This window comes from Macrotis lagotis, chromosome 2 (assembly GCF_037893015.1).
Source record: "Macrotis lagotis isolate mMagLag1 chromosome 2, bilby.v1.9.chrom.fasta, whole genome shotgun sequence".
NCBI classification, from domain to species: Eukaryota; Metazoa; Chordata; class Mammalia; order Peramelemorphia; family Peramelidae; genus Macrotis; species Macrotis lagotis.
Genome location: NC_133659.1, coordinates 72162097 through 72185231, shown reverse-complemented (window position 1 = coordinate 72185231; position 23135 = coordinate 72162097). Strand labels below are relative to the sequence as shown.

General features: G+C 36.8%; 1 protein-coding gene across 1 annotated transcript in view; it reads left to right on the top strand.

Moving 5' to 3' along the window:
- Positions 1 to 22628, top strand: part of SEC16B (SEC16 homolog B, endoplasmic reticulum export factor) — an 88790-nt gene extending 66162 nt beyond the window's left edge. Inside the window, exons 16-26 of the mRNA XM_074222111.1 lie at positions 3077 to 3217; positions 4267 to 4380; positions 9669 to 9750; positions 12857 to 13129; positions 13969 to 14024; positions 14736 to 14912; positions 15935 to 16027; positions 16947 to 17058; positions 17920 to 17972; positions 19062 to 19160; positions 19912 to 22628. Of these exons, the coding sequence (XP_074078212.1) occupies positions 3077 to 3217; positions 4267 to 4380; positions 9669 to 9750; positions 12857 to 13129; positions 13969 to 14024; positions 14736 to 14912; positions 15935 to 16027; positions 16947 to 17058; positions 17920 to 17972; positions 19062 to 19160; positions 19912 to 19980 (1269 nt within the window). The 3' untranslated portion in view covers positions 19981 to 22628. The remainder of the gene's footprint in view (positions 1 to 3076; positions 3218 to 4266; positions 4381 to 9668; positions 9751 to 12856; positions 13130 to 13968; positions 14025 to 14735; positions 14913 to 15934; positions 16028 to 16946; positions 17059 to 17919; positions 17973 to 19061; positions 19161 to 19911) is intronic.
- The last annotated feature ends 507 nt before the right edge of the window (positions 22629 to 23135 follow it).

The following is a 23135-nucleotide window of genomic DNA, read 5'->3' as shown; positions in this document are numbered from 1 at the left end:
ATTTTTAATAGGAGGCTGGCCAGTGAGCCTAGTCCTTATGAATATTAATGGAATGTGTGGGATGGTTCCAGTATCCATGTGGAGATTGTATCAGCTCCCTGGAGCTAGTCCTTTTAAGTATATAAAGAATGTTTGGTGCAAACAATTACTGTATAGACTTTGGAGTAGATACAGACATTCTGCACATGCTTATATGGTCTAGGCTTATTGTCCAGTTCTCCATTACACATTTATTTACACCTACTATGAATCACTCATTTTACTAAGCACTAGGGCTGCAAAGACAAAAATTAAACACTTACCACCCTCAAAGAGTATACACACACATTTTTTATAGATAATGAAACTGAGGCAAGTAGGGTTAAGTGACCTGCCCAAGTTTACACAGATACTTAAAGTCTGAGGCCAGATTTGAACTTAGGAAGATGAGTCTTCCTGACTCTAGGCTTTAGTATTCTATCCACTATGAAACCTAGCTGCCCATCCACACATATATATGTGTGTGTGTGTGTATAGGTGTATATATATATATGTATATATATATACATATATATACATATATATATATACATATACATTTATATAGGATAAATGCAGAGTATTTTTTTTGAGAAGTAGGAGGGAATATGAAAGATGTTGCTTGAGCTGAATCTTGAAGGAAGCTAGGATTTTGAAAAGGTAGAGGTGAGAAAGGAGAGCATCTGGGGGGCAGTAGTGATAGCCAATGAAAAGCCATAGAGACTGAGTGTCCAAATGAGGAACAGTAGGAAGGGTGGTTTGACTGGACCAAAGGGTGCAGAAAGGAGGAATGTGTAATAAGATTAGAAAGGCACACTGGGGCAAGTATTGTGAAAATTTTTAAATGTCAGACAAAGAAATTTATATTTGATCCTAGAGATCAGAGGAAGCCACTGGAGTTTTACTAAGTAGGAGACTGACATAGTTAGACCTGTGCTTCAGGAAAATCATTTTGGCAGCTGTGTTGAGGATGGATTGGAGGGTGGATGTTGGAAATCAGATAATAAATTGATATTTATACAGTGCTTTAAAGTTTTCAAAATATTTTACACATATCATCTAATTTAAAGCACAGCAAATCTGTGAGATGGTTGCTATTGATATTTTCCCTCCATTTTAATGATGAATAATAGAGGTTCAAAATCTTTGTAAATTGCCCCTAGTCTAGTAAGTATAAGGAGTAGAATTTTAACTCAGGTTATCCTTCAATAATCTAGCAACATAATCGATCGGCCAATATAACACTTATTATATACTCACTGTGAACTGAGCAAAGTTTAGGTATCAAGGTGAATAATTTGAAAAAGCAACAATTCTTGGTCTCAGTAATGATAATAATAATAATAATAATAACGGAAATTTATGTAACACTTTATACATATTATCTCTATTCTCACAGCAGCTGTGAGATCAGGAAATGGAGACAGATGAACTTAAGTGGCTTGTTCAAAGTCATATAATAGGTGACTAGACTGGATTTGAATTTGGATGTTCCCAATTCCACAATCCATGGCATCATGCACTTTTCCAAACTTGTCTCTTCAAAGAAAAATTCTTTATTTTCAAAAGGAATTTTACTTGAACCAAGATTCCTTTCAGAAGAACTTCAATTTCAGTCCTACCTTATAACCTTGTTCTTTCAGACCAAGGGTTCATCACCTCTATTCTCTTTCAGTATTGGTTGACTTAGAGTCTCTCCAAAATAGAGCCTATAATTTTGTTCAACTTCCCCAGCTAATTTTGCCCTTTGTGAACCCCAAGTTCTCAGCTGCTTAATATTAGGACATCTCAACTATCAGAAATATGGGACTTGCTACTGTTGGCCATTCACTTCTTGGTGGCTTCTCCATTTTTTTTGTTGTTTTTGTGATACTAGAAAACTGGCCCCCGATTTTCTTTCTTCCACTGACCATTTTTTCTCTGGCTAATATTTTTCCTTTTTCTTGCCCATGATGATTCCCAATGTTTGTTTATAAATCCACTGCTCTTTAAGATATTGATAACTCTCTCGTATTTGGATTGTTGTTTGCCTTCGTTCTAGAAGAGGACCATGACATTGGGAAGATGATGTCATGACTTGCAACTAAATTGAATTTAAGTGGTTAAAAGTCACCAGTTTCATTTTCTCATCCAGAGCCATTTGAATATAGATCAGGATACCTGGAGATGGTCCTGGATGCAGTGAGAGACCTAGATCTTTTTAAACTAATATCTTTCCCAAGCCTCAGTTTTTCTGAGGCAACAACCAAGGCTAGGTAAGCAATGAGGCAAAGAAAGATCTCTTTTATGTAGTAAAAACAAATATCAGTCAGAGAGGGAAAGACCCGCAAGGTTTCTTGTCAAAACAGGAACAATTCTATTTAAACTTACTCTAGGTCTTCAGAGTCCAAATAATGACCAAATGAGGCTTGGCCTGGGACCTATTATTGGCCAATCAATGAAAGCCAGAGTGATTTGGGTTTAAGGCATGGTCCTTAGAAAAGTAATCTGGCCTGTAAACCCAAGGTTTCTTTTGAGGTTTCAGTTACCAAGATTTATATTCCCTTGTCTTTGGACAGCAGTCTTAGAATATCACTCGTCCTTACCTTATGCTATTCCAGGTTGATCAGACCTGCCAGAACTCATACTTCAAAGGCATAGTCTTTTTAAAAAACCCAGATCACTTCCATGATGAAGCATGGAAGTAAGACCTTAGTGGAAAACACAGATAAATATGATATAAGTTCATCCCACAGAGAGCTGCAGTACATTAAAAGATTATTAGAAAGGTATGACAAGTTTGTTATATCTCAGTTCATTTTCATGGGGTCTAGAACTATAGAAAAAAATAAGTTTCTTTTGATTTACATGGCTTTCTCCATGACCGGGTAACTCTTTACTAGATTTGGAATTGAACTTTTTCAGTTGATAATATGTGGTTTTTCATCCTTAAATAGGAAAGTCATTTAGAGCTGAGTGGCCAGTCATTTGATTTTCAAGAAATCTTCTTCAGGTCTTTTTCCTTGCTTTCCCCTTCTGAACTATCAGTTACACCACTGACCCTCTTTTTTCTTCATAGGTATACAAACTGCTTTATGCTTCCCGTCTGGCAGATTATGGTCTCACATCCCAAGCCTTGCATTACTGTGAGGGTATCAGTTCAATCCTCCTGAGTCAGACAGAGAGCAGCCACCCTGTGTTATTAGAAGAACTCATCAAGGTGAGCTCCTCTTAGGCTTCTGGGAATGTGTTTTATCTGAGTCACTCTATGAAAAGCATTGTAAAGCAGCTTAGGTGCCCCCATTACATCTCCTTTGAAGATGCTCTAAAAGTGGAACCAACAGAAGTCTTTGACCACATATGCATGCCCAGATATGATAAGCAGAAAGAGGTCTGAAACTGTGCACAAAAAAGGGCTATCATGCACCCCTGGGTGTTGGCACGTGATATGGAAGAAATCTGCCCTTGTGTATTTTTATAATACAGTAGAACCATACAATTCCAAATATGCTCTCTTAATTGTAAACACTGGGGTTTAGAAAACATACTTCAGTGATTAAAACAGGAAATAAACCTTATTAAAATACTTTTAAATGCATGGAATATTTTATCACATACGGGAAAACAAAAACAAATCAACCCACAGCTTTGAAAAAAATGAAAACCATGCAAAACAACAAATAGAAAATCAGGAAAACTTTTTTTAGGATCAGTTTCATTAGTTGTAGAATATAAAGTCATCCTCATTTAAAACTAAGGTTTGTTTTTGAGGAGATACAAGTGGTAGAATGCTCAAGTTCCATAATCAATGAGATTATTGGTTGGAGCTCCATATAACTTGTAATAGCTGTTAATGGGATTCAGGGCCCAGGGCCCAATTCCATGTTGGTTAGGGAAGGTTTAGCTTTTGATGATGGTGGAATTCACATGCTTTGGAGATAATCACATCTTGGGGCCAGTAGCAATTTATATCTGACATTTTTTTGTGTGTTATTTATGGCTGACCAAATGAAATAATGCATGCAAGTTCTGTATAAACCTTAAAGCAATACAGATATATACAAGAAATTTGGTCTTATTCCCTTATAGAGATAGGGAACAAAAGCTGCTGAAGTAGTCTATTTATTTTGTTAAAGATTGCTGTTGAGTATGATTTTGTTTTGCTGGCACATTAAGGATTTCTTTCCCTTTTCTGTCTTTTGTTTTCCTTCCCTCTCTTTTCCTTTTTCTCTCTTGCTCTCCACCACTCTTCTTTCCAATATTGCATAGTTATCAGAACAACTGAAACTGTCAGACCCTCTGCTCTTAGAAAGGCGTCATCGAGGAAAAGAGTATGAACCTGAGTGGTTGGTGAAGCTTCGAGAACTACAAAGGGAACTCAAGGTAGGTAAGGGTGAGGTGGGATAGTCAGAGGGGAGGGCTTGGTAACCAACATTAATTTGCCTGTACTGCACCGAGGATAAAAGGTGGTGGCTTGATATCAGTAAAGGTCCAGGTCACTATGTGCTTGTTGGTGGGTAAAGGAATAGTAAGAATCAAGGTTAGGACTAAGGTACCTTGAGGGTGAGGCTAAGTGAGCTTTACCTACCTCTTTTACTGTGCCCTCTGGAATACCTGTTGTTCTAGGAATATCTTCCCTTCATTTTTAATCTTCTCTTCTTAGTCTTCTTCCATTTCCTGGCAGTAATAAGAATCAAGTTTTCTTGAAAAGTTTCCAAATACCTTTTCTTATGCTCCCTTATTCATGGGGTCAAGGTGATGAACAGGCATATTCCTTACTCACCCACTACCAACTTTATTCTATCACTTTTGGATCTCACCTGGTCCTGGATACTTTCATCCATTGAATTTGTTCCTTATCTACCCAACTCCTGTCATCATCCATACAGACTTCAATATTCATCTTGATTTCCCTTACAACTATTGATCTCTTTGTTCATCACTGCCCTCATTTAAAGCCTTAGGAGAGGCTATGATGATAGCTTAAATAATTATGACAATTAACTTTTGTGCAAAGAATTATGTGCTGGATTGAGAGTCAGGAAGACTCATGTTCTTGAGTCCAAACCTGTTCTCAGACACTCTAGCACTCACTAGAGCTGAGTGACTCTAGGCAGGTTACTTACCTGTGTCTCAATTTCTTCATCTGTAAAATGAGTTGGAGAAGGAAATGTCAAACCACTGCAGTATCTTTGCCAAGAACACTCTAAATGGGGTCACAAAGAGTTGGACACGACTAAAAAAAATGACTGAACAACAAAGTTAACATTTTATATAGTTTATTTAGGATATATTTTCTCATTTGATCCTCAGAATTACCCTTTTAAGTATATGAGGGAGGATTTCAATTCAAGTATTCCTGTTCCTAAATCAATAGCTTTGTTCACCTAGTTGACTAAAGTCAAATGGATAGTGCTTGATATAAGATTCAAGCTCAGATTTTCCTAGCTCTATGTCCAGGGCTATATCCGTCATCTAACTAGCTTCTTTAGTATACTGAAACAACATTTTCCATTGTTACCAAAGATCTCAATCTTTTCTCAGTCTTCATCCTTCTTTGTTTTTGCATGGTATGACATTGTCAATCATTCCCTTTTACTTGATACTCTCTTCTCTCTAGGGTTTGGAGACATTGTTTTACCCTGGTTCTCCTCCTAACTTATCCAACTACTCCTCAATTTCCTGTGCTGGATCTTCATTAACATCAGGTCTGCTCAGAGGGTTCTATTCTGAGCTCTCTTCTTTTCTTGCTCTATACTCTTTTGTTTGGTGATCTCATCAGCTCCCATAGATTCAATTGTTATCTCTATTCTGTTGGTTCTCAGATCAATTTAGCCCACCCTAACCTTTCTCCTGACCTCCAGCATTGCATCTCGAATCGCCTGAAACTTAATTCATCTTTTCCTCCAAGTTTTCCTTTAGGTAACTGAGGCTCACAATCTAAGTGTTACCCTCTCTTACCCTCCATATCCAATCTATTGCTAGTGTTGATTTTACCTTTATAACATCTCATGTACGTGCTCTTTTCTTTCCTCTGATCCAGATACTATATTGGGGCATCACCTCATGCCCGGACTATGGCAATAACATACTGATGGATCTACCTACCCCAAGATTATTCCCACTTCAATCCATTTATCATTCAGTATCAAATCAATCTCCCTCAAATTCCTAAAATGCATATCTGACCATGTCACCCTCCTTTCACTCTACCTTTTCCTACTCTAAGCCATAACTCTAGTATTCCCTGTTGCCATCATAACCTGATCCTTTCTTACTTTTCTAGTCTTCCTACACATTACTATCCTCAACAGAGTCTAGGATCTAATGATACTGGATTTTGGGCACAGACCATGCCCTATCTCCATGCATTTTCATGGACTGTCCTTTATGTTTAGAATCCCTCTATGAGATGACTTCCATGACTTCCCCAGCTAAAAGCCCACCTTTCTCAATAAACCTTTCTTGGTCCCCTACTAATGCTGTTACATTCTATTTTAGGTGACTTTAAATTTAACCTTTCTATATCATGTTTGCCCATAGATATGAGCATATTGTCTCTCCGTTTAGACTGAGCTATTGATAACAAAGGCTTTCCTTAGCCTTTCTTTGGTTCTCAGCACTTAACATTGTGTCTGGTACCCAGTAGGCCTTTAATAAATGCTTGTTGACTTGACAAATTGTTCTTAAAAGTCAATAGAAGTTTATGTATTGACTTTCTCAGAGTTTCATTTCTAATTAAGGGAATGAAAGTGAAAAAAGAATTTTAGGACATCATTAATCAGGTGGGGAAGGTCTTTTTTTTAAAGGTATGATACTTGGTTATCATACCCTATAGATGGCCTACTATGCTTACATTTATGATCATGTCTGATGTCTTTGGCAAGTTGGCAGAATTTCCAGAATGTCTCTTGCTCTCATTCATGAAGAGCTACTTTTCCTTATTCTTTGGTCAGTAACTGTTAGTGTCTTACAAACAGTCATTGCTGGGGTGGGATATCACTTATGTTCCAGACACATGAGATAGACTAAGAAAGACTTTAGAAGATTTGAAAGATAACATCTATCACTGACTTTGTAGTTCAGTCATTATTGTGTATCCCCATGGATGCTGTGCTTAAGATTTCAGCTCTCTTACAGTACATGTTTCTTTGGAGGACAGAAAGAGGAGAAGGAAATGAACTTTTGTGTGATACCTACTATATGTAGGAATTGTGTTAAGTGATTTTACAAGTATTATCTCTTTGACCTTAACAACAATCCTTTAAGGTAAATGCTGTTGTGATCACCCATTTTACAGCTGAAGAAAGTGAAGCAAAAAGATGTTAAGTGAATTGTCCAAGGTCACAGAACTAGTAAATGTTTGAGTATGGATTTGAACTCAGGTCTTTCTGACTGTTGCCCCAATGCTCTATTCACTGTACCATCTGCCTTAGGGGAATACAAAAGAAGAAAGACAGGCAAAACTACCAGGTAGCCCATATCCTCAGAGCTGAACTGATCCACCACAATAAGGTGGTAACTAGTTCTGTTTTCTCTTGTGTTAATACAATCAATTCTGTAGTAATGGTATAATAATATTAATGATGATGATTAAAATGATTATGTTAGATAACTGTTTATAATACTTAAAGGTTTGCAAAGCACTACAAATGTTATCTTATTTGATATGAGCCACTTTAAGAAACAATAGTCCCAAAGTCTGGCCTTTCCTTAATTTGATGCGATGCTTAGAGGCAACTTCAGAGGTAATGACCCTGGTAAGGTTGTGGCAGTAAGTAGAAGTTGCTACATTTTTGCTCATTCAGCTCAAGTGTCCTTTCTTTGTCGGTATGGTAACCAAGTCATTATGGTATAATATGAAGAAGCTATAGCATGTGCAGTGGTTACACCCTGGTAAATCATCTTGGTAGATGGACTAAACCAGGTTGAGACTGAGGCCTCCAACACATTGGTGAGTTAGGGACTATCTGCCCCAACCCATGTAAAGACTTTTCCAAGTGGAATGAGCAGGTGAGAACAATTCAGCCACGAAGGCAGCTAAAGCAGATGTGTGGAACTCTTAGACCTTGGTCAGATGTTGAAGATGTCAAGGTTATCCACTGGTCAGTCATCTTGATTTTTGTCTTGCCAATGGACTTGGATGAATCTGGCAGAGAATATGTGACTGATGACTTTGTGCAATTCTGTCTCACTTAAATTCAATTCACATGCAAGTTAAGCTATCAGCCCATAATGTTATTGGTCCGCTTAAAATAAAGGATGAGCAACAACAATAATGGTGACTAATGACAATGTGGAAAACTCCTGCTAGCTGCTAGCTCTTTGACTCTCATTTTGAGATCTCTAAAGAGATAGGTCATGGCCATCAAAACTCTATTTTCTTAGAGTTGATAGAAAAGCTGTTAGGTGGAAGTTGCCTTAGAATAGGTAAAAGTAAAAACTTAGAGATAGACTTCAGATTTTTTAAAAATTAGTACTCAGAAGAACTTTCTCTTTTGGAAATGACATTTTTGGGTAATATGGGAATAATTCCTTAAGAGTTTTCCCTTCATTTCTATCTTGTTCTTAAAATTATAAAAGTCAGTCATGACAGCTAGGACAGAACTAGACCTTAATAGAAATTTACCAAATTTTTGCTTTGCAGAGAAGATAAAGAGAAACTTTCTAGAGAAAGGAGGGATAATTCCTTAATTCCAACAACTTCTTAAAAATTATTTATGTTAATACTTCTAATTTTGGTATATCAAGATAGTTCCCTTTGCCTCTTTGCATTGGGAAATTATATTCTCAAGACATTATGTTCCAGAGTACAGTAGAAAGAACAGTAGATTTGAAACCAGAGCGGGGATATATTAGAGCTAGCTTGAAATCTGCTCTTGAGAGCTGATGATTAAATTTCCATTGAAGTATTTACATCTCAGAAATCAGTAAATCACAAATCAAGACTAGGTTTATCATTTTGTTGATTGTCTAGACTTAGCGAAGGCAAAAATGTTAGTAATTCAGATGAAACAAGTGGTTTTATATACATGTATATTTGTATATATATACATAGCTAAATATTAATAATGCAAAATTGTTTTTTACACAAATATATATGTACACATACACACACACACACACACACACACACACATATATACACAATATAGAAATATATATATGTTAAACATTTACCCAGCAGCCTTGAGAGTCAAAGGACTTGAATTTGAATTTTGGCTCTGCCATGTGGATGACCTAATCTCAGAGCCAGTCATTCTTTTTGGACTTCAGTTTCCTCATCTATCAAAAGAAGGCTGGGTTAGATTAGATTGATTCTAACATTCATTCCAGCATCAGATTTATGCTGCTTTTTCCTCATGTCCCTCTAATCTCTCTATTTTAGTTTCCAGGGAATAAAATGTGGGAGGGTGGCAGCTATTGTCTCTAGCCTCTTCCTGGAAAGTGAATCAACCTTATTCTTCTGGGGAATGGAAGGATAAGGACAGGTGTCTTGGGTCAGTACTCAGAGGCCATTATTACTTGTTAGTGACCCATTTAGCTTCCCCTTCATTGTCAATTGATTGCCTTGTAATTCCTATCACTATGGTGAGTTTTCTTTTGGTTTCAAGTTTGTAAAATGCCCAAATTCCCTTTTAACCTCTTTTATTTTGTTTTTTATTTTTAAGGTTACGAAAAAGGCAGAAGAAGACCTTGGTGATCCTGATTTCATTTACACAGATATTTTAAAAGCCAAACAGTCAACAGCAGGTATCTATGCCAAAAGTTACATGTGTATAAATCATTAGTGGGAATGATTAGCTTAATGTAATCTAATCTATTATAATTACATGATAAAAATAATATAATATGCTATCATGAAAAAAATGAAACTATGTGGTATGGTGGACAGAGAATATCTGTTTATAGTAAGAAAAACCTGGGTTCAGATCCCACTTCTGACATGCCATAGTTATGCGATGTTGGGTAAGTTTGTATTCCTAATTTCTGACATTTAATAAATGTTTCATAAATTCTTATGGAATGGTCAGTTGCATTAACCTTTCAATGCCCTCTTAGACTGTATGTTGTAGAATAGATGCTCTACACTGGTAGGAGTTTCTTCACTCTGGGTTCTTTATACCAAAGAAATCAAAGGGATGGTTCTCTCCTTCCCCCAAAAGGCAGCATGGCATGGTGAATAGAGAGTGGACTGTGGCAGTAGAAAGAGCTCACTTCAAATCTCATCATAGATAATTACCAAGTCACTTCACCTTTGTATATCACTAGGAAACTTTTCAGGACTTTTCTATTAAGTCATAGACTTGTGTGAAAGCAATTCCTACACCAATGAGAGACTAGATATTTTTCTCATTTTTGTATTTAATAGTAATGATGATAATGATGGTGATTCTTTTCCATCTGATGGAAATGAATTTCTTTACCTTCTTAATTCTTACCCATCCTTAAGCCCCCATTCAACTTCTGCCTCCTCTAAGAAGCTTTTTCTGAGTAATATGTTTCATTTCTGAATTATATCATTCATAGTCAATACTATACAAGTAATTACTCAATTACATATTACCTTTTATCATTTTCTAATTGTTTTAGCTATTTTGTTAAAGTTTTTGCAGTTTAATAAATAACTTCTTGAGAGCTGGAAGCAGAGACTATGTTATATCTTGTATCAGTTCAGTTCACATAATAGGTATACAATAAACACCTGTTAGTGGGGTGATTTTTAAGTTGAATTTTTGTCTCCATCAAATCCTATTGTAATATAGGTAGTCTCAAAAATCTTAGGGCACTTTTAAGTTTTAAACGCTTAAAAGTGCACCAAGACTATTAAGACAACTTATACTTCTAAAAAATAATAAAATCACTCACCACCGAAATAAACACAAGTACCTGGGGTTTATATTGCTTGAAAAAAAAATCAATCCTCTTCTTTTTTCCTACCCTTCCAGCTTCCAGATGCAAATCACTATGCTTTGCCCTTTTAAATGAGTAATATGCCCTCTTGGAACTGTAGTTTGTTTTATTTGAGGCAATTTAACCTTCATTTTCATGTTCAAACATCCCCACTAACCATGAACATTTCAGTTTTATTCTTTGCTATTTTTTTGGTTCTTCTACCACTGGAATCATTTTCAAAAGCTTCCTTTACTTGGCCCACTTAAGAATGAAGATGATGAGATTCTCCACTCTTCTTTACCTCTGATCTCGCTATTTGAGTGACTTTCACATGTGTTGTCTCAGTTGCAAGAATCATTGTGATTTCCTCCTTCTCTCTTCACCATTTCCTGTTCGTTTGTTTATTGCTTTTCTAAATAATCAAACTCTAAGCTGGCCTCTTTTTGTTCTCACCTTAACCCTTCTTTGAAAGCACCATACTGCCTCCCTTGCCATTTTCCTTGTTCTCTGCACTTGCGTTTTGAAGATTTTGCTCATCTCTAATTTTCTTAGAGGGTGTTTGAAAACCATCAATTGTAGTAGTTTTTTTATTTACCCTTTCCTTTTCCATTGCTAATGAATAGTCTTTTGGGATTATTCTGGCCTGAATAGTTTTCTTATATATTAATTTTTAAAGATGAAAACTATTTTTAAGTGAAAAGCTATTTTATATTTTGAGTAAAAGTTATTTTCCTTTTTTTCAGTCTATTATATCACAACATATCCTGTATAAGAAGATTCTTTTCCCTTCTCTTTCCCTTCATCTTCCTTTCCTTTCCCTTCCACTTTTCTTCCTTTCCCTTTCCCCTCCTCTTCTCTTTCCTTCCCCTTCTCCTTCCTTTCTTCCTTATTGCTAATGAATAGTTCTGTGTGATTATTCTGTCTGGAATTACTTGCATGCAATCTTTCTGTTCTCTACCACTTGGAATATTTTTCTTTTTGATCTGGAAGCTATGAAGCTTGATAATCACATTTTTATTGGCTGATTAAATATCATATATATAAAAGAATAAATGCTTGTATAGCATAATTATTTTCAAAGTTCTTTTACAACCCCCTTCATTAGGATTTAAAATATCTTTGGGAGGGAGGTAATCATAGATATCCCTAGAGAAACTTGGCTCCTTTATCAAGATCACACACACATGCTCTTTCCAGGGGCAACATTTGATCATTTAAACTCTTTTAGTTGCTCTCTTTTTAACCTTCCTTTTGGTCATTTCTCTGTCATTTAGCCCCTTCATCAGAAGATGAACAAGGGGAATCATAAGGATTCTTGCATTTTGTCAGTTCTGCTTATTAACAGGATTGGCAAAAATTCACACTAGTGAGGATGGGTTATCTCTGCATTTCAGGATCCTTCAGTCCCTCACTTAGAGAAGAGTTGACTGTATTCTATTCGGGGAAAAAGGAAAGCCCACTATGAATTTCTGATGTTGGGCTTGAGATTTTCATTGGTGGTTTTTCTAAGGTTGAAGTAAATGAGCCCCTAATGATGCTCTTAAATGGGAGGGTATAGCTTTAGTTTTCATTCTTCATCAAATGAGAAAATGAACCAGAAAGCAAAGTGACAATTCTAAAAAAAAGATGCTACAAGGAAGGTATGGAATTTGGGATTAGAAGACCCAGATTTGAATCCTGGTTCTGCTATTAGTTATTTGTGTGACTTTAGGCAAGTCATTTCATTTCCACAGATCTCAATTTGGTAATCAATAAAATGGGAGAGGGTTGGACTAGATGATCTAAAACATCCCTTCTAGTTTTAATTGCAGGATATTGATTAATATTATTATTATCATCAGCATTATTGTTATGCTATCCTTATTACTACTTCCTAATAAAAGATATCAAAATGAATAATTTTAGATTAGTTAATCAAAACCTACTTCTGAGCATCTTATTCTCCTCTCCCTTTTGTTCTCAGAAAACACCCTTTACCAAGATCCCTCTCTGGGTCAGGTCTACTCAGAGCCTCTCCAGTACCCTTCATCCACACAGCTTCCACCTGAGGGAACAGATTCAAGCCAGCCAGATCTGAAGCAGCACCCTCCCTTTCATCTAGGCCTGAAGACTGCTGGAGAAGGTCCTGGGTATCCAGGCACATCAATACCTCTTTATAGCAGGCCAGAGACAACAATGACATTACCCTCTGTAATAACACAGCCAGAGGAAGTTCAGCAAGTATACCTACCCCATGGTAAGTGCCTGCTACCTGGGCTGAAGAGCTTTTGCTTTCAAGAGAGTGTTGGAGATCTGGAGGTAGACGATGAAGCAAAGGAAGACAAAGAGGGTAATGAGTAGAAATGGGAGCCAGGATTGATAAAGATGCTGATTTCTACAAGTGTAATTTATGATTTCAGGACAACTTCTTCTTGGGTATCAGTCATTTAGAGAGGAAATAATTGTTTTAGGTTTTATAACTTCCAACTGGAATGAGAAGCATTGGTGTGGGGAAGGCAAACCTCTTGAATTATGAGAGAGTTCTTGGAGAGTTACTCCAGCCTGTGAGAAGAAAATACCATTCTTTTTTAAAATTTCACAGTCATGTAAGGCAAAACCACTTTCTGAAGGTCATCCACTTACACAAGAGGATAAAAGAAAGAATATACAGGAAACTTTTCCTCATTTTATTATAAGTTCCTTCTTATGCATCCTGATACCTAGAAAAGGTTACTGACTATGCCAGAAAAGAGTTGTAAATGGAAGAGATAGATAAAAATTAGCATCTCTACTCTTTTTTTTTTGTTGTCCAAAATGGAGGCAGGGGTCAAATTAGAGAGAGTGGGATTGGGAACTACTTTAATTAGATACAAAGTTAGCTCAAGGTCTCACTGTGTTTGAAGGTACAGAAATGGCCTTGTTCAATGGGCAAGGAGGAGCTAGGTTAATGTCTTCTCCTGGTATGGTTGAACATACTTTACTTGGAGTTTAGTGATCCTATTGAATTTGCCCTTAAATGCCTGTAGCTTTGTGGACCATTTCAGGAAATAATGAAGGCAAACATCTAAATTATGTTATTTTGTTTTTATATTACAGAAGATATCCCAGAATCTCAAAAGTCAGATCAATACCAGTACCCTGAGATTGAAAAGGTAATTTTCAAACTCCAAGTGAGAGGAGACCTAAGATACTGAAGTCAGATTGTACTGTTTGTTTAGTGGAAATTTTTGGTCATGATCTACCTGTTTGTCTATATTTGCTTACTACCCAGTCTTCCAGTTGCTTCCAAGAAATTCTTATCTCTTTTATTTCTTCCTATATCCTTTGTTACAAATTCTTTAGATGTCAGGAAAGAATGATCTGTGAATACTATTTCCTCCTAACTTCGTCAATCTTTATGAAGAGAATGGGCTGGGAAGGAAAGCTAGATCACCAAGTCAAGCCAGCTTTGCTTGGACTTGGTAGCACCACAGCATTTGTTCTGATTTTTTAGTTTGCTGGGGGAAAAGTGGAAGGACCTGCTTTCCTGAACGGCTCTAAGCAAAAGCCTTAACCTGGTCATTACAGTAGAGCCAGGGTCATTTTCTACTCTGATATAGGCAATGGTTCTCAGCTTTATTTTCTGTAAAGCTGTACACAGCTGATCTTAGTCCTTATATTTGTGATAATTCTGTGTCTTGAGCTGAAATGACTTCCCAAGTCTCCTTGCATGGCTAGAGTAGAAGCAAGTTTCTTGGCTCCTATCGACTGGTTGGGGGAATGTCTTGGACTTTCTCTTTCTGCATCATTACTTTAATAACTCTTTGCTTCTGTTCTTTAGCACCAGCCCACTAAGTTATCTGATGCCATCTCTCTTGATTCAGGACTCAGTGGCTACTAGAGTTCGAGGCAATTCTAAGGGTTCCACCATTTCTCTTGATGGGGAAAAAGAAGACCCTTCAGATGATGATGATGATGATGATGATGAAGATGATGAAGATGAAAAGAAAGCTGTCCAAGATAATGTAAAGAATAAGAAGGAATCAGAAAAGAATGCAAAGGTGGAAAAGACTAATCTCTTGTTATATCTGTATCTACTTTGTACTTTGAGGGATTTTAATTTATTTCTGTGCCTCAATAATAATAATTCATAGTTATAGTATGTTAAGGTCCAGAGCACTGGACTTGGAGTCAGGAGGATCTGCATTTGGATTCTGTCTCAGACACACTAGCTATCTGACTCTGGACAAGTCACTTTCTTTCTTTCTTTCTTCTTTTCCTCATCTGTAGAATAACAAGAAAAAAAGCCTAGCTCACCAGACTGTTTGAGGTTCAAATGAGACAATTGATGTAAAGTGCTTTGTAAAATATATGTTAGCTATTCTCATAATTAATAATAAAGCTCTATCTACATGGCCACCCTGTGAGGTCATATTATGATCCCTAATTTAGAGGACAGAAAACAGATGACAGATTAAGTGACTTGCCTAACGTCATATAGTTAGTAAACATTAAAGACACTAGACTCTTGAGAACAGTACTCTTTCCATAGGGCCTCCTGATGGGTACACAACCCTCTTGTTTACTGGGCCCAGATCTTTATGCTTTAGATCAGTTCCATAACCTCTGACCTTACGAACATTCTCTACAGAGAAAAAAGGTGAGAATATTGGTTGAGGAAGAACTGCAATTTCTTTCTCCTGTTCTTCACCTTATCTGGAAGAGAACATGAATGTTCCCAGAAGAACCTGTTCCTATAGTTCTGTGAAGTATCTTTCTTCTTGCTCCAGGGCAATAAGCAGAAATCTAAAGTATATTGGCTGACCATTCTCATTTTCCTCTGTTCACCTGGAAGGGGTATAAGAACTTTCCAAAGCTACTTTCCAAAGTTACTGTTACCCCATCTCAACATGAGGCCAGAGCTCTATCCCCTCTTTTCTTCTCTTCCAATTTGTACAACATGGACGGAAGTTTCCATGGCATTCTTTATCTTCTTGTTCAAAGATTGTTATCATGTAGTATTTAAATGATGGAGAGAAACAATTCTATGTACAGTATGGTTCCCCCTTCCCTATTTCCTCAGGGTTCTGGTTTTGGATGGTTTGGTTGGTTTCGATCAAAACCTGCTAAGATGCCTTCTGAAGAAGAGGACTCCTCTGACAGCCCTGACTCTGAGGTAATCACTGAGTGGATGTACAAGGCTTTAATTTCAACCTTTCATCCACTCAGCTTCCTTGGTACCTTGGAAGTATCACCTGGTATCTTGTGTCTTAGTTTGACAGGAGTGGGAATAGTAGAGAATAAATTGGAATGGTAATAATTATATTTTATAATATTAATTAGTTTAATACTATGTATATAGGATTTTAAGAATTACAAAGTATCATCTCCAAAATTCTTTAAGTTGGTTGTGCAAATCCTAAAAATCCCCATTATATAGACAAGGAAAGCGAGGCTATATGATTAAGACACTAGCCTATGGTCAGTTGTACAGCTAATAGATATTGGAATTGGGATCTGAACTCAAGTTTCATGAAGAGGGAAAGGAATTAACATTTATTAAAGTGACAAGCACTTTACCAGTATTATTTCCAGCAGTTCTTCATAGGAACCCTGGAAGATGGGTGCTACTATCGTTCCCAGTTTACAATTGAGAAAAGTAAAGCAGAATGAAGTGAATTGATATACTTAGGGTTACATAGCGTGTAAATGTCTGAGACTGGATTTGATCTCAGATCTCCAAAATTTCAGGTTCAGTGCCCTGTTCACTGTGCCCATCAAGATGCCTTATGACTCTGAATCATGGAATTGTTGCATTATGCTGTTCCAGCGTTATGAAGACCTTTCAATTCCTGACATAAGAATATTGATAGAGTAGCCCAGTAGGTAATAATTATATATTTTGAGAAAAGGAATGAAATGAAAGCAGTGAGTTTAGATGAAGTGACAGAACGAGGATGGATTGGAAGGGCAAAAAAATTAAACTAAGGTCAGTTTTGAAGGTTTTGTGATAGTCTGGGTGTTATATTTTGTTATAAAATTGATATGGCTTTTTCCTTAAGTATTTTTAATCACAATTTTTTTTCCATTTGTAGGAGACACCCAATGAAACTCAACCTTCCTTATCTAGCACAAACCTCTCCACATCATCTGTTCCCCTTTTCTTGCCTCACCCAGGTGCCAACACTATGCCCTTCAGAAGTCCAGGTAAATTTGATCTTAGGGTGGCATGTATTGTCATCCTTTCCAGCTCTTTCCAGTTGCTAGTACATCCCCTCCTTTATTTTTTTACATATCCATGTTGGCCCCTTGATTAGAATGTAAGTTCTCCAAGTGGAAGGATTGTTTCACTTATTTTTTTATTTAATTTCATTTTATTTACTTATTTATTTATTTGAATACCCATTTCAGTGCCTGACCCAAAGTAAGAATTTTAAAAAATGTTTATTGATTGATTGATTACCACATTCAGTGAATCAAGGGGGTTGGGCTATGAGTCTGCAGCTTTTCTAGGCAGCAGCTGCTGTCAATAACCTTTTAATGAGGGCACTGATTTCTTTCCCATAATGGAGATAACAGTAGGCAATAAATAAAAGTTGTGATAGCCCAGGCTTTGGAACTGGTGTTTCTGAGCTGGCCATTATACTATGATTGCAGAGTTGTTTGTGTTGGAAGGAGGGAGAGCAAGAGAGGCAGTAAGGAGCTCTTTATGGCAGAACATTAAAGTTCTGTAGACTTTGATTACCCAGTCAGCTTTCCTTGTGCATTTTTATTTGTATTTCCTTGTATTGTGTTTATCCCTGGAACATCTTAGGCACTATCATGATGACGGTGTTTTAAACTGAAGTCTTAAGCACAGAATACTCCCCCAAAAGCCTATGTACCATTACAGTCAGCGACAGTTGTGTCCTTTACGATGACTTTTGAGGCTTTTCTTGTTCTCATGGATATGACCATCTCAGAGATCACTGTGATGTTGGCATAAGTCTGCCACTGGACAATTTCTAGGAATGGGGAATGCCTGAGTCTGAGCCAGGTGTGAATTTTTGTGGACTTAATGTTTTCTAGGTGAGGATGAAAGAAGAGGATCCATGGTTAGTAAAAATCTGTCTGCAATGGAGGTGAGTGACTCTTTGAGGGAATTAATCTAAGCAGTGCCCTGAAACTTGCCTTGTCTGTGAGGTCTTAAATCTTGGTGCTGGGTTCTGCCTTCAAGGGTTCTGCCTCTTCCCGGAAAAGATTAACTACTCTAATACTGGGAAAAATACTTCAGACAAAGTTCACCAGTGACTTTTGGTCCCATGACCAAACTTTCTTTTGTCTCTCTGTGGATTCTAATATGTCTGATGCTCATGTCTTAATCTAAAAATGGCCAATTTTACCAAGATTAGGAGCCAAAATGAACTTGTTTCATTGACAAAAGCTGACATTTGTGTTTACTATAGATTTCACTGACATTCTACTAAAACAGTTTTCTCTTTCACAGGTTGGTTAGAGCCTTCTTATTTGTCTCTTCATTTTCGTGTTTTAGGAAAGTGCTTTCAAAGGACAATAATATTATTTTTATATAGGGGCAACTAGTTTTGTGACTCTTTAAACTTATATAATTTGCTTTGTACTCTTTAAATAGACATAACTGACTTTGTGACCTTTTAAATAGACATAAATGGCTTTGTGACCCTTTAAAGTGAAATAACAGACTTTATGATGCTAAGTGACTTTGGGCAAGTTGTTTAGACTTTCTCAGTCTCAGTTTCCTCATTTGTAAACTGGGAATAATAACACTCTACAGAGTTGTTGTGAGGATAAAATGAAGAACATATATAAAGTGATTCTAAATCTTAAAGTACCATATAAATGTTTATTATTATTTATATTTGTATTAATTAAATATCATATTAATACATTATATTATAATATATAGCAATATATTAGTATAATGATAGCATTTTTAATATTAATATAATATATGATGGCAGCTATACTTTTCTTTTTATTTGATTCAAAGGTCACTCATGGATTTCTCAATAGCCAAGTCCTAATTCCAAAGACTGGCTTACCATGATTTTGCTTTTTCTATTTGGAATTCCTTGGTTTCTTTATGAAACCCTTACTGTGAACCCCATTGACCAGGTCTGGCATACAAGAGACACTTTTCCTTGGTCTGGAGAAAAATAGGGATCCATTTCTCTTACTCTCTTTTGTTTCAGGGTACATCAAAAAATTTTAATTTTCATCCCAGTGGTCTACCTCCTCCTCCCACCTTGGGAAATGCTGTCCCTCTCTACAATCCATCTCAGGTCCCTCAGGTAAGGAGAGCAAGGAGAGGTCTCATCATTGCTACTGGCAACACCGTGGTATTCCCAGGTTTATGGTGTTATTGAGTGTCTGGATTAGAGATTAAGATTTTAGCTTTTCAATTTGAATTGACTCTATTCAACAAAGAGGTTATTTGAAGGCAGAGACGTTTTGCCTTTCTTAATATTCCCAACATGTAAGGCAATGTGCTTGGTCCATAGCAAGTGCTTAATGACTAATTGATATGCCTACTTTGTGCAAGCTCCTGGAAATAGAAAATGAAACCTTCCCAAGAGCCTAACATTCTACTGGTGGGACAGGGTGAAGATACAAAGAGAAGGACATTTAAGAAGAGCAGACCATTATCGTTGAGGTCATGTATATCAGCAACTATTTCACAGAATTATTGGTCATTGAGCTAACCATCATAAGGCAGGTTTATAATGTCTCATGTTGCAGAAAATGTTTTATGTCACTTGATGGGTGGGTGGGGATTGGAGGGGATGCACATTTTCATTACCATGCTCCTCTTTTTGTGATAACTCAATTTCTTCCCCCAACTTAAACAGTGAAGTGTGCATGGAGTGCCAAACAGGAGTCTCAGAGGGAAGTGGAAAAGGACAGATGTAGCTAGGAGAACTCTCTGGGAGATCTGTTCTCAGCTTGCCTGGACCAATCAGTCAATCAATCAATCAGTCAGTCCAACAATACCATTCTTGGTTCAGCTGTAATCTCATCTACCATCTGTTCCTTCCCTTCTAGCTCTCCATGACTACAGGAGTGAATCGGCCAAATCGCCTTGCTCAGCGGCGCTATCCAACTCAGTCATGACAAGAATAACTTTGCACATTCTTCCTGGACTTCAAATTCTGCCCCCCCCACCCCAGCTAGAACATAAAATAATGGTGCTGCCTTTAAATCTGGGTTATTTTCTTAACTTCCTTATTCTGTCCTCTTGGGAGTTGATGGGGGTCCTTATCACCAGATCATTATCTCTACCAAAGACACTGGAAGGTCAAGAGGGTGTCCTGCTTCATTATTTGTTGAACTGCTTCAGACAAATAGGAAGGTATTACTTTAGAGGGTATGTGTATGAGGGAAATCGTTGTTCTAAAAGTAGACAGTTAGTGCCCTGAAAGCTCTCTGCAATGATAATGAATTTTCTCAGGAAAACAAAGACCCACATACTCTTTGCCAGAAACATTTTTATAACACCACTTGGCAGACTTAGGAAATTCACTATGGGGAGAAAGATGGGTATGTTATGGAATAATTTTTTGCCTATACTTAAGTCCCACGACTAAGTTTTAAGATGCCATGTGATAGAGGCAACTTGGTGGTACAGTACCCTGGACTCAGGAGGACCTGAGTTCAAATCCAGTCTCAAATCCAGCCACTTAATAGTCATATGACTCTGAGCAAGTCATTTAATACTGATTGATTCCAAAAAAATTGCCATGTCATATAGTGAATAGAAAGTCAGTCCTGGAGTCAGGAAGCCATGAGTTTGTCCTTTCTCTGACTCCTATCTGGATAACCCTTGGCAAGTCACATAATCTCTCAAACTTTCAATCAACAGTGGATGGCAAAAAGTGATAGATGATCTACATTGGTAGATGGAATTTTCATATACAGAATTGCTTACCACTGGTCCAGACTCCACTCCCCCCAAATATCCCAATATAGGCTTAGACTAGATATATTCATAGTAATACAAGATTAAAAACTTTAATGTAGAAGTCTTTATAGTATTTTGTTTCCTATTTTCCTGACTGACACTATTGGGGGATTTTCTTGAGTCTTCAGTTTCTTTTGCCCTTTTTCAAGGTTGATATTGATTTCCTATTTTTGAAATTTTACAGTGCTCTTTGGGTATGTACATGAGACAATGTTCTCATTGACCCATGAGGAAATGAACCAAATAGTTGTTCCTCCTATTATGAAACTTTGGAAATTTTTACAGTTGATTATTTCATCTGTTTCGTTAACAGTGAAACTGGGACCATCTTTTTTTATTCAGTTGCTAATGATTACTTTCTCTTCAAATCACACTGTATTATTTGGATTTGTGTTCATAGGAGGAAATCCAGGATCATAGAATCATAGATCTATGGATCAGCTAGAAGGGACTTCTAAGGTACAACCCTAATTTTATAGGTGAGGAAACTGAGTCCTGAAGATATGAAGTGATTTGTTCTGTCACATAACTAGGAAGTGACAGAATCTGGATTTGAATTCAGATTCCCCTTGTTCCTAAATCCATCAATCTTTTTAACTCTTGGTATAGAATGTAAACCCCTTGTGGGCAGGAGTTACCTATTTCAGAAGGGACTTCTAATCAATTAAATGATCAATAAACATTTATTAAGTGCCTACTATGTGACAGTCACTGTGCTAATGTCTAGCACAGAAGCAGTGCTTCATAAATTCTCCTTCAATTGACTTGAACTATTTTGAAAGCAGGGTATATAGTCTTAAAATGCTTCCATTTTCCTCTACTGGGCCATTTGTTCATTATTTTGTCCTTAAATTATTAGAGATTCAGTGTGTCACAGTGACTGTAGTTGCCAAGTTATGCCTGTGGGTAGAAAATCAGTACTGGTATATGATGGGGAAACTTTTCTAAATCCATTTTCTCATGAAGAGGGAAGTATCCACATCTGTTCTTTTCCCTTTCAGACCTCAGTTCCTCTCTCCATTCTTTCTTAGGATATTTTGAATCTGGAGAGCCATTGAGAGGAGATGGGAATATCTGAGAGACCCTTCATTTCTCACTCAATTAAAAGTATCTTGGCTCTCCTAGAGAACTAAGCAGTGACTTAGTATCATCTCCTCACTCTTTGTATTTACTTGTGATGGTACCTTTCCCAAAAGCATATTTATGTTTTATCTAAACATAGCCTTATAGAAGCACGTTGGGGTATAAATCACAAATAAATAAGTGCTAAGTATTATGTACAACCATTTGTATTTTGATGTGCTATTGATTATGATGGGAATAGAGATTAAATTCATATAATTTTATAGTAAATGCTTGTCTCTGGTTGATCTTTGCAAAGGAAAAAGTGTATATAAACAATCTCATCATTAAAGGTCTGATCCTTCAGTTGTTGAATGACCTTATCCAGGATATGGAAGTGATTTTAATGGGTCCTGTTAAGTGACTCCAAATACCATAGTCACTTCCTGGTCTTAATTTTCTAGACTCAATCTCACTCTTTAAAATTTTTTTTTAATTTATTTTCCAATTACATGCACAGGTAGTTTTCAACATTGATCCTTTTATAGGCTTTTGAATTCTACATTTTTCTATCATCCTTCCTTCTCTCCTCCCACCCTATGGTAGCAGTTGGCTATAAGTTGTACATGTATAATTGTGTTTAACATATTTCCATACTCATCATGTTGTGAAAGAAGAATTAGAACTAAGGAGGAAAACCATGAGAGGAAAAAAAAAGAAAAAATATAACATTTTAAAAAGTAAACAGAGTATGCTTTCCTCTGCATTCAGAACCCATAGTCCCCCCCCCCCCCCCCCGGATGTAGATGGCATTTTCCTTAATTAGTGGCTTAGGATTATCCTTGTTCACTGAACTCCTGAGAGGAGTTGCATCCATCATAGTTGATTCTCTTACAATATTGATGTTAATATAGTTCTACTCACTTCACTCAGTAACAGTTCATGCAAGTATTCCATGTTTTTCTGAAATCAGGTTGCTCATAATTTTTTACAGAGCAAAATTACTCTATAATATTCATGTATCATAACTTGTTCAGCCATTCCCCAATTGATGGGTGATCCTTCGGTTTCCAATGCTTTGCCACTACAAAAACAGTTGCTATAAAGATTTTTGTATATGTGGGTCTTTCTCCCTTTTTAAAGATCTTTTTAGGATATAGATGAAATAATGGTATTGCTGGATCAAAGGTTATGCACCGATTTATTTCCCTTTGGGCATAGTTTCAAACTGCTCTCCAGAATGGTT